Source organism: Aptenodytes patagonicus, chromosome 5 (genome assembly GCF_965638725.1).
Source record: "Aptenodytes patagonicus chromosome 5, bAptPat1.pri.cur, whole genome shotgun sequence".
In the NCBI taxonomy this organism is placed as follows: Eukaryota; Metazoa; Chordata; class Aves; order Sphenisciformes; family Spheniscidae; genus Aptenodytes; species Aptenodytes patagonicus.
This window is the reverse complement of record NC_134953.1, coordinates 13,249,544-13,264,818: the sequence shown is the minus strand read 5'-3', so window position 1 is coordinate 13,264,818 and position 15,275 is coordinate 13,249,544. Positions and strand designations below refer to the sequence as shown.

The 15,275-nt window shown below is 41.7% G+C and overlaps 1 protein-coding gene across 2 annotated transcripts; it reads left to right on the top strand.

Moving 5' to 3' along the window:
* The first annotated feature begins 3,951 nt into the window (after nt 1-3,951).
* On the top strand, nt 3,952-14,962 carry ANKRD22 (ankyrin repeat domain 22). 2 transcript variants are annotated; one of them, XM_076338712.1, is made up of 6 exons: nt 3,952-4,152; nt 10,310-10,501; nt 12,307-12,414; nt 12,752-12,829; nt 13,707-13,805; nt 14,570-14,962. In XM_076338712.1, exons 1-6 carry the CDS (start codon nt 4,132-4,134, stop codon nt 14,645-14,647), a joined length of 576 nt encoding a protein of 191 aa, XP_076194827.1. In that variant the 5' UTR covers nt 3,952-4,131; the 3' UTR covers nt 14,648-14,962. The 2 variants fall into 2 exon arrangements, with proteins under 2 accessions (XP_076194827.1, XP_076194826.1); XM_076338711.1 differs by lacking the exon at nt 3,952-4,152 and having other exon boundaries at nt 10,070-10,501.
* Nucleotides 14,963-15,275: the final 313 nt, after the last annotated feature.

Here is a 15,275-nt window from a genome sequence, read left to right as displayed (position 1 = left end):
TAATGCATATAAAAAGAGCATAGGAAACACAAAACCTAAAAGGTATACAGAAACTTCCCAGGACGTGTTGCTATGTTGTCCTTACTTAGAGAACCATGCCAGCTGAGATAGAAAGTATCCTGTTTTGAAAATGCTATAGCAAAATTTTGATGCCCAGGTGGTCTAGCCTACAGCTGGACATAACATGAGATGCCCAAGTATGTCTTAACCCCCAGTATCAGCCAACTCTCTTTCAGGTACCCCCTGGTTATCCTCTGCCTCTGTACATCCCTGATGATCCACAGGCTTAGAGGGAGAGGACAAAGGGGAATACGTGTGTTCCTTTCTCCTTTGCAAACCCTGTAAAACACAAAAGTAGTGTTCTTTTAAGGAAATGGTCTGTATATGCTCTTCTTTTTGTCTTTGAACCCTATTCCTCTTCCCAAGTACTTTTGTGGTTCTCATAAATTTTATCCCTACTTTTGCCAGTTGATTACTTGTTAAGCAGGCATGTATGGGAATGGAGCTAGTTGTTTATCAAATGCTTCAGCCTGCTGAGTCATCACGCAGTCATTATGCTACTTGGCCAATTTTAAATTAAGAGTTATCATACATGATAACACTGATCATGAAAATGCATGCACGTGTCAGCAGGTTTGTGCAGATGTACAGCCCCACTCACTTTTACAGGACTGATGTGTTCCACATTGTGCAGTATTGCCTGTGAACTCTTTATGGGGAATGGGATCTTGGGCAGGCCAGGATCAGCCTGTACAAATGATGAATCCTAAGAGTGATGCAAAAGGGAAAGATAGACAGAAATTCAACAGCCCTGCCTACTGTATTCTCTCTTTAGGATACACTGTGAAGTGGGAACATGTCTGTGTCCTATTTTCTAGTACTTGCTGGTGTTGGGAGGATTATCAAATGCACTGTACCCTGCAGGTATAGTCAATCAACAGCTTCAGCCTGGGGACAGAACTTTCTCAAAACTAGCCTGAGCCTGAAGAAATGGGTTTCCTAGAACCAGCCGCCCAGTCCTCATATCAGTTTCACAACTTTTAGTTCTCAGCACGAAGTGTATTTTTCTGCCTTTGATGTCTCCAGCACATGTTTAGAACCAAGTATGTAGTAAATAAATTCCAAACCAAAACTCATACCTTTCCTCAAGAAAGAGAGTGTACGAGCATGTGAGAGACGTTAGCCATGTTGCTCAATGCACCCGAAGGACATCCCTGGAGGTAAAGACATGTAGATGTGGTGCTTAGGGACATGGTTTAGTGGTAGGCTTGGCAGTGTTAGGTTTATGGTTGGACCTGATGATCTTAAAGGTCTTTTCCAACCTAAACGATTCTATGATTCTATGATTCTGTGACATGCTTAAGCAGGAAGAGCTTATGATGGAGCCTAAAGCTCTTTGGTTACTGTGTGTCCAGGTAACATAATATCCTTTTCACCTTCTCAGTTTGCTTTCTGCCTTTTTGGTAATTTCTGACAGCCCTTTTGGGTTCAAGGCATGACATTTGACAACTGGGTTGGAGATGGAACAGATCAGTAGTGCACTGGGTGAGTTAAGGAGGGCAGCTGAGCTGCTGCAGCTTAGCCACAGGATGGGCTGTAACAGAAGTAGCCTAGGAGTGACCATATGAGCATCGGGAGGCAGGGGGAGGGCTAGGAAGCCCTGCACCAGTGATTCACTGAGTTCAACTTAAAGTGTTACGAAATGCAGGCTCTGGTCTGTGCCTTGGAGGGGTTTCTCTGTGCTCATGGGGCGGTTGAGCTAATCCCATCCTGAAGAGGTGCAAGGGACCCTTGCAGTGCTACAAAGATGTTGTCCGGGTAGCTAACAGTCTTCTGAGGGGAAGTGTAAAGGGTGGGTGTTTCTCTTGTCCAGGCACTGGCCATTCCAGGATTCTTGGGAATTTCCATTCGCGTTTCTTGGGAATACGTGTTTCTGAAGAATGTCCTGCACACACACCTCCAGCAGGCCACAGATTTCTTTCCTGAGAGTAGTGTAACTCATCCCATTTGGAGCAATATCATCTATAGTGCTTGGAAATTAACAAGATAAATTATCTTCCATGCCTTTTTTTGAAGGTGCTGTTCTGAAGTGTAATTGATATTTAGTCTAAAAAATGAGTTGCCTTTATTCTTTCTCTGGTGAAGGCCCTTCTGATAAACTCTCTGTTCACTTCTGGCTCACATGAAACTTTTTAGATGTTGTTAAATTCTTTCAGGAAGTAAGAATCATGTTTCCTACACAGACTGAGTAGGTGACAGTTTGCCTATGCACTGAGACTTGGCACCTTTTGGAGAAAAAAGACTTCTTCAGCAAAGAAAGATTAAAACTTTCTGGATTCAAATCCTCACTTACAAGCATGGTAAAGAACACTAAAGCAATATATGAAGCAGAAGTGAACCTGTGACTACATAAATTTGCATCAGTCTCATACCTCATCACAGCTGGGTTGCTTATCTGTTCTCCAGCTAAAGCTCTGACTGCAGTAGTCACTTAAGTGATTTTCAAGAGGGCCAGAGGTGTGATGCTGGATTAAGTAGTAATTTACACTATCTTGGGAAAGGTGATGCCTGAAGCTATCGCTGTGCTTTGTAGAGGAGTTTGGGGTTTTTTTTCTGTTGTTTGTTGTTGGTTATTTTTTAAACACTTTTCCTTGTTACCATGCATTTGTATATTGGTGTTAGGAGAGGATTAAGTAAACTACTAAGTTGTTATATGGAACAGCTGAGCAACTTGAGATTTCTTTCAACGAGTTGTAGTTTATAAATTCTAACAGCCTAGCCAGTTGGTGTAGGAGGATGTCCATTCCTTAGGATCTGGATGTGAAGAAATACTGGCAAGGAATACCTTTTCACCTTTGAGGTGTTACTTGCTCCTCCGTGTCCTTCATTCATATTCACCACATGCTGAAAGATCAAGGTATTGGGAGGATCCTAGTGAGGTTTGTCACAGGTAGGTGTAGTTTGTGTTTCTGTTACAAGCCAACCTAATTTTCTTCTGGTAAACAGCCATTGAAAGGGTCAGAACTGGTGCCAACAAACTAACACTACAGTCAATGGAGCTATACTACCTTAACCAGAGAAGGATAGAGGCAGTATGAGTAATTTTATATGGCCTCCCACCTCACTGGAGAATAAATACGAAAATTGCATGGAAATAAAAATTCTCAAATGTAAGGTTGAGGGCTTGGACTTAAGATGGACAGTTACATGCATATGTTTTAAAACTTGTTTAAAAATATGCTTGAAACATAGGAAACGTGGATTCAAACTATAAAGGGAAAAGAGATTTTGGGGTGTCTGCAGACACTTGCATGCCTTACTTGGAAAGACTGTACGAGTGTAGTACAGAAATACTATCAGCATCTTGTCTTCAGAGCCATGAATGCTCAAAGGGGATCTTGACATGGACAATAATTCTCTTCCCAAGAAAGCTGTACTGCAATTAGCGTATAAAATTAGCAGGTTAAACATGAACCATATTCATTGTTTGGGCTGGGCTAGGACGAGAAGACTGAGCAAAAAGTGATGAAAGCAGCTGGCCTACTTAATAAGAGGCTGAAGCTAATTATACTGGGAACTCTCATTAAAGGTGTGGGATCTAGTTGCTTCCCTTTTCCTGGTAGGTGTCAGAGGTGTTCTTGCAGAGGGTTTGGGATATGTTTTAGTCAGAAGTAGCTTGGGTGGCAAACTAGCTACCATTCACAGTTACTTGTTTTAAGCTTTAGGTTTCATGCTTTTTTTTTCTCCCCCCCCCCCTCCCTTTCTTCACTTGTGAAATTTTCTTCCTCTCTCTCTCCCTCCTCCCCTCCTCAGCCTGTTTTGCTGCTTTCCTTTTTAGGTAACTGGAGGCTGTTATTGCAAAAATGACAAAGGAAAATGCTCCTCTGTTGTAACTTGTTCTGTCAGTCTCCTGTAAGCTGCTGTTCTCATGTTTACCTCCCTGGGTTGGGTTTCTGAAGACAATTGTTTCATGCTACCAAGTAGAAATCACTTAAAGGAAATGTAGCTTAAGAAAGAGTGATACTTTTAAGTTAAATATTAACCAGATTCAAACAAGCTCAAGAGCATTTCAAGTGAGGTTAACTTCTTGGGCTGGTGAACAAGAACGAACTCAAGCAGTGAAGAATAGGCATGGGGATACTTTATTCAGAGGTACGTGACCATTTTCTGCACAGTAATTGAAGCTATTGACGATAGGGATATTCACTGGGTTTGGTTGGTTCTCTTCTCAGCCTCCCAAACACAGCCTTATACAGACCTAGAAGTTCTTTGGAAATGCTATACTTCGGCTATTACAAATTGACAGAAGTACTATTTGTAGGAGTAAAGAAAATGCAATAACCAGTGTAATTATTGTGACTTCACAGAGGAAGTACGTGTTCAACATTTTTTGTTGTTGTGTGTTGAGATCAGAATGATTCTGAGCATGGTGCAAACAACAAACAACTTTGCAAACTGCAAGCAATTCCTTGGCTTATGTTGAATATAGATAATAAAGCTAATGCCTAAGGAAACGTTCCCCCCCACTCCACAATTGTTTTAGGAATGTGATTTTTTTTTTTTTTTTTAGCTCTTATCTTTATGGGTTTGTCCCCAGACCACGGTCCATTTAGCATACCCCTGGATTTTAGCATAAATACTACTTAAACATATTCATTATTTTATAAACTTTCCATTTGTACACTTGGGAACAAATGAGGATTTTGGTCCTTTTTGACTGTGAATACAGTGGATTGCACTGTTGTTTCTTTTTCTGGAGATAGCATTGCATAGCTGTTCCTTTAAAAGGTTACATTTCTATGCTGAAAGCCACCCTTTTATTTTTAAAAGGCTATTCAGTGAAATCAAGTATCTTCTCCTCTTTCAGTGTTACAGGGAGCTTGAATCTGTGCATTCATAAGGTGATGGGCTGGGTAGACTGCACCTTATTCTGAAAGGATTTGTTGCCTCTCTCCAGATCTACTAGTCTGGGATAGTATTGTACAAGAAACCAGTGTCATCTAGCTTAATTAAAGTGGTGTTTAGAGAATGTTCAAATGCTGCCCGTATCTTCCATGCTTATTAGTTAATATTTTCATACACATTAGTTCTCTTCCTTTAAAAATTTTGAGTGAGGTATAGTTTTCTGGGTAAAGTATGGTTCATTTATACAGGATAGAAATCTAGAGAAGTGCTAGTAAGAAAGTGTAAGTTACCTTTTCTGAGGAGTATGCATTGGATACTAGTGCATTCCTCAGCATCACAAACATGATTTAGACTTTCCTGTTTAGTTTGTAGCATGCCTCTGGACGAATTTTAGCGCACAGGAAGAGGCTGGATTGGTTCAGAATATCTGGACGTTACAAAGTGACTCCTTTTTGTCTAAACAACTGCAAAGTGTTGATGTAATTTAGGCAATCCCCTGCAGTTCTCAAAGGAGGAAGCAATTATAATCTGAAATTGCTCTCCCAGTTGCAAGACCGGTTTTGCCTTAGCCTCCTCTCTATTGGTTGAATGCTTTGCCCTTAGTGCCATGCCTTTAACCTTTATTCATGCGTGGTAGGACTTGCTGAATAGCTCATGGTTTATCACTACCTCAGCAAAGCTAAGCAGAGGGAGATGCAAGAAGCTCTGAAAACAAGTAGACAAATTCAGATGTGGCAGTTCATCTGGATCTGAGTAAACTACCAGGTCCTGATTTCAATCACATGGCCCACAACTGATTAAAAAAAAAATTAAGAGAACAGTTGTATAGAGGTATCGTTCTTCTTCCTGACGGTGAAAGTTTTTTTACTTTTCTTGCACCCCTGGTCTGGTGATCTTGTACTGAGTGATCTCAGCCATGAAAACCCTTACCTGTCCTATGACTACTTCTTACCTTTCCTGAAGCCTCAGATAGTGAACAATGAAATCCTCTTTTGAAGGGCTTGTAGAACAAGTATTGTAGAAAGAGAGATTCTAATCTAACTATAGAGGGTTTGCTTTAAAACGGCACTTTCAATTTTCCTTTGAACACCTGACTTCGGTGAGCATCACTCAGTCATTGGCATATCTAATCTTCAAACTCTAATTTCCAGTCCCCAGTGTCTGCCATTTGCTTTCTTCAGTCGGGCAGAGCCATGTGCTCTGGTTCATGGAGTTAGTTCATGGCTAGCTCTGATGCTGTGGCAGGGAAAAGGCACCACTGGTGAGGGTAGAAGGAGTTTGGTGTTGCGATCCTTTGTTTTCCCTCCCTTCCATCGTATGTTTTGTGCAGTGTCATGCTGTCAGGTTCATCGTGTACATCTTGTCTGAACGTTAGGTGGTGTGGCAGAAGTGTGAGTGAGAGCAGAGGTGAAGGGCTTTGCTGCCAGACAGTTCAAAGAGGTGCTCGCTTCCTCTTTACCTGAGCTGGAATTTTGGTCCTGCTCCCCCTCCCTTCAGACCTAGAGCTCATGTTTGTATTGGGTGTAATGTTTGATGTGCCTGTGGCCAGGTCTGCCCTGTTACCTTGTGGAGGTGGGCTAGGTCTGTTTTGAGTTCTCTGGGGCACTCGGGACACTGGGGTTTATAAACAATGTGGTGTAGGTGAGAGTAGCCACTCTGTGTCTTGGACTGCGAACCTCTCCAGAAGTTGTGAGCTCAGTTCCCGCTGATGCTCCCTTCAGGGTTTTTTGTTGTGGGAGCACTGGCCTTTGTTTCTCACACATGCCTAAAGGAGTTGTCATAGACTTTACGTCTGTGCTCCAGTTGCCAGTGCATCTCTAACGAGGGAAGCTGCAGGGGTTCTTCTGGCTGTCCTACACTGCCGTGAGACTTCTGCACTTGTAGTCCTGCTCCTCTCCACAGCCGAGCCTGAGTCTGAGATGTGAACTTTGGATTCTTCTGATACTGCTTCCATCTTTCATGTGATGTCCAGTTATTCTGAGTATGTATCTCATAGGTTTATTTCCTTCTTGTGTATGATGGGTGGATAACAATAATGTAATAACCATAACACAAATCAGAATCTGGTTGTTAAACTACATCATTGCTGAGGTGGATCTTCTAACACTGTAGAAAACTGAGTGAGGCTTTCCAGACTTTTAGCCTCCATGCTTTTCTGTAGACATAAAGGAAATGTATTTTGGGGGGTTTTGGATGGAATCTACTGCTTGTACATAACATTGTCCTAACTCTGTAATTGGCCTCACTGCTGATATTCCAGCCAGGTGCTGTCTAACTGTATGTATGTGAGAAACTGCATTAATTGTCTTCTGAGCAAAGTTTGGAGAATTGTTTAAAACAGTCTTAGGCACAGTTAGTCCTAATTTAGATAAAGCTGCCAGAGTGGCAACCCCAAAAAATGAAAGGTGGAAGAGGGGTTTGTTGCAGAGGCTTCACAACCACAGAAATCCTCGCACGCTTCTCAAGCTCCAGCCTGGAGCCAGTCAGGTTTTGTGTCCATTCTGCTGCTACTGGAAGCCTGTTTTGGAACTTTACTCTGCACATGGCTAGAAATCTCTTTCTAATTTGCATGCTAAACTTCCTGGCCAGATATATCACCTTTTTTACCTTGTCCCTTGAAATTAATTGGCTCTTCTTCTCTAATACTTACCCTTTAATTTATTTTGGAACACTTACAGCCCTGTCTCTTTTCTTCCTAGCCATGCTAAGCAAATCAGTCTTTCTTCAGGCTCTTCATATTCCTCAGTTGTGTAGAGGTTTTACGCTCCTGCCATAGTCCGATCTCATTTTTGGACCCAAATGACAAGAACTGTATCCACTATCCCAGTTAAGTGCCTTCTATAACAGCTCTCTTCTTTTTCTGTGAGAGAGACTGCCTAATATAACTTTTGCCACTGGTTGCTGTTTCTGATGCCTTTCTTACACAGGTGACTGATTGCCATCTATTTGTAATTTTTCTTACCTTTATTCTTTCCTAACACATTTTTTCTGAAGTCCTATTGTTATTGATATCAAAATAATGAGCTTATAGTTGTTTGGATTGCTTTGTTCCCTTACTGAAATATTCTGCTACTATGTTTGCTCCTCCAGACATGGAGTCATGTTTGTCAATTTGGGAGGTATATTACAAGTCTGATCTATGGGACTTTTCACCTTTCTTTGACTAAAAGAGGCATTTTCTAGAATGCAAACCAGCAGAGTGAGCCTCAAGAAAATCCCATAAAACCAGGAAAAAAGTTTGGTTGGTTTTTTTTTAATATGAATGGAACATATTAATGTGTGAAAGAATCAATTCTACAAAGAACCCCCGCTCCAGTGGAATAATAATAATAATTTTAAAAATACTTTAAGTATGTCAGTTACCCATGTATTAGCTGTTGGAATGGATGCAAATTGCTTCCTTACATTCTCTGTGCCCTGGATGTTTTCTGAGAACAGCCGGTTTCAGAAGGTAAAAGAGCACATGTGATTCTTGTGTGCCGGTCTCTGTGCATGACTTCAGTCCCAAATAATGTAGTCTCTTAGGGAGTGGTAAGTGCTTCATCATTATTCATGGCTCTAGAACTGGGTTCAACGGTAATGTAAGGTTTAGGAAAAGATCCCATGGCTCAATGAGAGTGTCAGTCAGAAACACCTTGGGCTTAATAGCCTAGCAAGTAAAAGTCTTTGAGGCAGTACAGAAGGAAAAGCCAAAAGCATATATTTGTAACACGAGCTGCTGAACTAGCAAGAATCAGACTAGAAAGGAGTAAAGTTGTATGGTAAATGGCTGGGACTTGAGCAGGTGTTCAACCAAACAGCAAATCTCCTGCATCTTTAAATAAGCAAAGCAATACTTAAAAGCAAGAATAGTAGGGAAATCAGAGGTGCAGACAGACTCCACTTGATCTTCTCTTTCCTGGACGTGAAGATACAGTACTAGACACCGACATGACAGAGAGCGAGGTTCTAGAGCAAACTGGTCATTTAGACGGCACCAGTGTGCAGGTCACTTACACCAAGAGGGATTTAAAAGAGGGATTTCTCCTCAAAATCATTAAAACGGTTCTGGTTCTGGAGGAGCGTATAACAGCAAATGACACATGTAGGCTTTTAAAAGAATATAGACAGATGATGCAAATTTACAATGTTGCATGTATTCTTTGTAGATTTTTGTCTAATATAATAAAAAAACAAGAAGTGGTGCAACGTCTGGTAAGCATGTAAATAATTTCTCTAGAAAGGAAAATCACTTCTCTTATGCAGGTGTCAAGAAGACTAAGCAGCAATGATGCTGGTGGTAAACTTGTAGATCAAAGTTTGTCTGAAATGAAAGTGTATATAAGATGAATCTTTTTAATGTGAAAAAAAAAGATAACTGCAGGGGGGGTGAGAAAAGGGCTCAGAGTTCAGGGCTAGATCTTGTTCAGGTAGTGTACTTAGGATGTGATAAAAGGAGGATGGGAAGGAAAAACTGCAGATAATATTTAAAGAAAATGCCTATCTTGGAAAATGATGAATAAAACCCTCAGCATCGAAGACAGAAGAAAAGAAAAAAACTTATTCTCTTTTTGACTGGAGAACTTCAAATGCTACCAGCCTGCCAGACTTCCCACTGTTATTTTCTGCCTGTATTAGGCCATTAGAAACTTGTAGTACTCCTGTCATTCTCACCCTCTCCTTAGTCCGAGTTCTTGCTGCTGGAGAGGGAAGGAATTGCAGGTCAGGTCAAGGGTGAGTAGAAATACTGAGTGAAGACTTGAACAGCAAGCAGTTCTCAAAAGCCAAGCAGGACCTGAGCTGTGGGCATACAGGCATGTGTTTTTTAGGTATGAAGTTTAACTTGAAGCCCTAGAAAAGAGACATTGTGGAGGTTTTAGGTTTTAGTGGGGTTTTGGTGGGTTTTTTGGTGTTTGGGTTTTTTTGTGTGGATTTCTTTTTACATTTCTAGCTCGGCTTTCACCTGAAGTGTGGTTCTGTTCTAGGAATTGATGAGTCAGAAGTGGTACCTCTTGTTCAGCAGTGCTCATCCAAAGGGAAAGCCTGCTGTAAACTTAGAGAGGCATGGGCTTGTCAGCGCTTGCTGCTTAATACAGTGACCAACTCCTATGAGATCAGAAGCCGTTTTTTTTAATGGTTGCAAATGAACCGGATTTATTTCTTGGATTATAGACACATCGTCCAAACGGGACAGAAAGTCCATTCCACTGTGCGAGGGCTGTGACTTCTCAGGCTGAGGGCTGAGAGCTGTTGTGTGGCAGCTGCAGGAGTATCTCTTACCACCATCTTCTGGAAGTCACCTAGAACTACAACCTCTGTCAGGAGTGCTTGGCAGTGTCTTAGGATGTGCAAGTAGTAAGTCAGAATGGGCAGAATGGATGTCTTAGGGAAACGTGTGCTGATGAATATTATCTTCTCTCTTCAGCCCATTTGTCAGGCAGCTTATAATAACGATTTCAATGAAGTTCAGCTCCTTTTGGAGCGCAACAGCAACTATCTGAACATCCAGGACAGCTTCGGTGGAGACACCCCCTTAATTTGTGCATGCAAACAGGGAAACAACAGGATAGTTAGCTATCTTCTAAAAAGAAATGCTGATGTCAGCCTCAGAAACAAGGTAAGTGGACACTGACTCTTCCTTTGCAGTGACTGTTCTTTCAGATTCTTGGAGCGTGTGTGTGGGAACACTGGCAGTACTGCCAAACCTGAGCTTTGTTTCCAACTGAGGTGTAAGTATAGCCCCCAAATTTTAATCTAATAAACCTTTATATTTCTATTTGCCTCCTCATTTGTCTTCCTAACTTGCCATTGCACACAAGATAATAAACATTGCCAACCTGAATTTCTCTCTGTGTTCACGTTCCCAGTTTAGGTAATACTGCATGCCGCCCCCAGGGGGTTCTGCCTGCTTCCCCATGCAGCACTCGGCATTCATCTTGCCCTCCAGCTTGTATCTGTCTCTTCTGTAGCTTTTCTTTTCCCTCTGTCTTCTTCTTCACCCTGGTTAAAAGGAAGGTCTGAAGGAGAGCCTGTCCATCTCTCACAAACGTATCCCTGAGGAGAGACTGACTCTATGAAAACCTTCTTTATTCCCTCTGCAGACCTGCTTTTGTCACATTGACACATAATAGCGTGCTGGGGGGTGAGGAGGGAAGCCTTTGTCTGTTCTTCACCTGTTCCCTATTTTAAAAACCTACCTGCCTTGCACAATAGCTGTGACCAGCTATTTTCCCTAAGGTGATGAGGAAGAGTGTTTTTGTGGTAGATTTCCTTGTAGGTTACAAATAAAAAGTAGTAAAAAGATGCGTATTTTGGCTTCATTACTAATTTATTCTTATGATGTTAGGGGTGATAAATAGCCAGGAACCCCCCCCCTCCAACATCGTCAATTCTATTGTATCATCTCATACTCCAAGGCAGTGTTTAGCAAGTTCCTACACATATGTGGGCTATCTTATATCTCTGGTTTCCAGTGCATTTGTTTATTTCTTAGGAGGGCAGCAAATGTTCGTGAGGTCATAGGCATATTCTATCCTATCTGTTCTTGATGCAGAAGACTCTCCATCTTGCCTCAAAGTCCCTTTGAAAAGGGTTCAGTATTTTGCAATAAGACCATTCTAATTGCATTGGCAGCCATTTGCTAGCTGTGCCTGGCTTTCTTAAATGCTTCTCTGCTTCAGCTTCACAGATGGAATCAGGCCCTTGGGTGCAGAGCTTGACTGTGGTGCTCAGGACTGAGAATGGGGAGCAGAGGATGACAGAAAGGCTTCTCTGCTTATTTTGGACCCCAGTGTAACACTGTAACCCAGTTTGTCAAACTCCAGTTTGACAACCTGTAGGAGGTTTAATACGAGTGTTCTTTAACACACAAGTTAAAAGCTCTACCCTTTAGTTGCTTTGGTATGCTCAGTATTCAAACATTTTTTTAAACTCTCTTCTCACTCGGAATCTGCTGGGGGTGTTGCTACTTGCCTGTGTTTCTCACGTGTGCCGTAAGGGAGATGCCATAAACTCTTTTATGTCTTTGCTTCGGTAACCAGCGCCTCTATAAGAAGAGCTGTGAGGATTCTTCCTGCTGATTTAACTTGCTGGGCCGCAGTAGTAGCCACATGAGATGTCCACTCTGCCCTCTTTCCCTCTGCAGCTATGTCCAAGTTTGCAGACATACACATGGAATCCTTTGGATCCCACATCCTTCTTGCACATGTAGCCCAATTTCCATGAGCCTGGATGTGTTAAATGTGCTTCTACTTGAAGGAAGCAAAATGCATCTGTCTGTTTCTGCTTGAAAATCAGAGAAAAATTTCTGGTAGATAACCTAAAAGAAAGCTTGTGAAATATACAGTGGTCTACTATTGTCAATATTAAACAAATATAATCAGATCACTGAATCTGGTACTAATCAAGTTATTTTGTGTTTAGAAAGACCGCACATGTCTGCATTATGCTGTGAGAAAACGGTTTACCTTCCTTGACTATGTGCTTATCATAATCCTCATGCCAGTTATGCTTATTGGATACCTCCTCATGGTAAGTTTGGATGAAAACAGGAAAGCCCCTGTACCTTTCCCTTTTCCCTTATCACCTTTCTCATGGCAGTATTTCAGGCCAGTAACTTGAATAGAATATGGATTGCTGTTTTTAAAGCAAAGACTGATGGAGAGCAAGAGAAGAAGCAGGGATTTTGCTGTGAATATAGCTAGTGAAGGAACAGAATTGTAGCACTGCATCAGTCTGACATTTGCAGAAGCCAGACACTCTTCTTTTTGAGAAAAAAAAAAAACCAACAGTATTTAGCCAAAATCTACTGAGTACTATATGCAGATGAACTGTCTTACTGTGTTACTTTTTCCCTTGCACCAAACAGGTCTCAAAGACTAAACAGAATGAAAACCTGATCAAGATGTTGCTTAGAGCTGGAGTGGATGTTAATGCTACAGACTTTGTAAGAGGCTTTATACAAACGCAAATGTGGTTTGTATGCATGCAACATTGCTAAAAACAGACTTCAGAATCTTCTAGCAATATAGTCCTGCTTTCAGAGTAAGATTGGGGACTGAACTGACCATGATGTAGCAGGAGGATTCAGTGTTTCCCCTTGACACTTAGGCAATAGTTTCATAATGTACACAGAAATAATTCTCCACTGATCAACTAATTCTCCCTTTCTGACCATTCTCTTAAGAGAATCCAGGCAAGCTGGGTTGAGATACTTATGTATTAAATACCTGATCCTATAAAGATTCTAGTGATATAAGGGTCTGAGTTTATCACCATTTATGAGTTCTTGGACCGGAGCAGATTTGTGGGCAAAGGTCATGCCGCAGTGCTAGAGCCTATGTCTTCTCTTGATCTTCAGAGTCCGCTGATGTGCCATGTGTAGAATTCTGTAGCCACTGGCCTACTTGGGTGTGGTAAAGAGCTCCTCTCCTCTAAGGTAGAAAAGGAGAAACCCCAATTTTAGCAGCACCAAATTCTAAAACACTGAAGTGTGAGCAAACAGTATTGCTTAAGACATAGTTGTTGAGATCAAGATCATGGAATCTTCTGAAATTAGTAAAGAATTATTGGCTTCCTGATAAAGGTAACAGACCTGTTTTAGCAGCTGCATCCTGGGGGAGGAATGATTTTTTTTTTTGTTCCTGCTGCTCTTATGAGAATGTATTTATTTTACTGTGTAGCGTATTGTGACAGGAAATGATATGTGTCTTTTGCATCCAGCTGTTAGGGGGAAACTGATAAGGCTACAGGTAGTCGTATTTGCCTAAGGTCTACTAAAGAAGTAATAGAACTAAAATTCATCTGCCTCTCTTTCCTTTCAGTCTGGTAGCACAGCCCTTCACTATGCTTGTGAAATGAAAAACCAGGCAGTCATTCCTCTACTGCTTGAAGCTCACGCAGACACTTCTGTAAAGAATCAGGTAAGAAGGTTAGATTGACACCTGTATTTCCTTATCATGATGGTGAACCAGTATGTGGTAGGCCTTAGCTGGTGTGCAGCAGTTTAAAAAAAGCGTGCACAGCTTCCTGGCAGCAGACTTGTTCGCTCTATGGTATAAAGCAACGTTTGCTCCATTGCCTTTGTTAGCAAGAGCATCTTTGAAGTCCAAATCCTTCACTGCTGGATTTCTACCAGTAAACACTGCCTGTGTGTCCACTGGATTGGCAGATCTCTTAGCCATCTTTACGGTACCTCTTCTTAACTCAGAGCTGCTCTACAGTTGTTCCTAAGATGCAGGCTGCAGGGGAATGGTAAGAGCCTTCCTAGGTGCTTTTTGTGCCACTGGACATCATTCTTTTGAGAGGGGCTAAGTCAAGCTGCTTCTGTCATCAGAAAAGCGCAAATTTTGTCCAAATAAGTATTGACCTGGGAGTATCTGCGTTACTGAGTTGAGGTGAGCAATGTATTGCCCATGTTGCTCTTGAAATCAGCTCTTAGCTTAGCTCTGCACTGACTTTGGATGTTAGCCCCAGGAAACGGTGGAATGGCTGTCACTACTGGAGGGGAGGACAGGACTCTGCCCCTGGCCTCAGTGAGAGTAGTATTAGACCCAGGACATTCTGAAACCTTTGTTTTGGAGCAAGGATGTGACAGTGAAACTTATGCAGGAGAGCACTGCATCTGGGTGGCAAACTGGGGAAAGCTCTTTGTATTTGACCTACATCTATCATCTGTTTCTTTCAGGATGGGGAGACTCCTTTGGATATAGCAAGAAGATTGCAGTTCCACAACATTGAAAGCATGCTAAGGAAAACTTCCTAGTCATCAAGGACTCTTGAACATGCAGAAAATTACCTCATCTGGGAATACACCTTGCACAGCAGCAGGAATCCTGCAGAGGGTTGAGGGCTGTTACTTGATAAAGACTTGGTCCAAATCCACCCATTCCTTGCTGCAGACTGACTATTTTGTGTGACACTTGTTAGTACCCCCAAGGCCAGATGGGCTAAAAGGAGTTAATTTGATTTTACTAAGCCGTGAATGATTACAATAGTGTTCGAAATATTGCCCTTCCCATCTGCTTCCCCAGTTTTATTACTTGACTTGTGCAGACTGTGGATTTTGAAAGCTTCCAGAAACGCTATAGTTAGCTTAAGTGTTGCACATGATGGTTGGCAGCCAATGCAAAGATAAAATATCCTTTAGAGTGTGGGTTACTTGTTTTGTAGGGGATACAGTTGACAGCTGAACAATATGCCACAGCAGCTTATAAAAAGTCTGGCACCCTTCTTCTGTATTTCTCTTCCTACAATGTGAGTGAGTCGGAAAATAGATCTCTCAGCTTAGCACTTCCTCCTTCCATCCCGGCTACAAGTTTCACACACCTTTATTCTCACTATGTTGCTACAAGGGAAGGATTATCTTTTTTTTTTTTTTTCCCATATAAGAA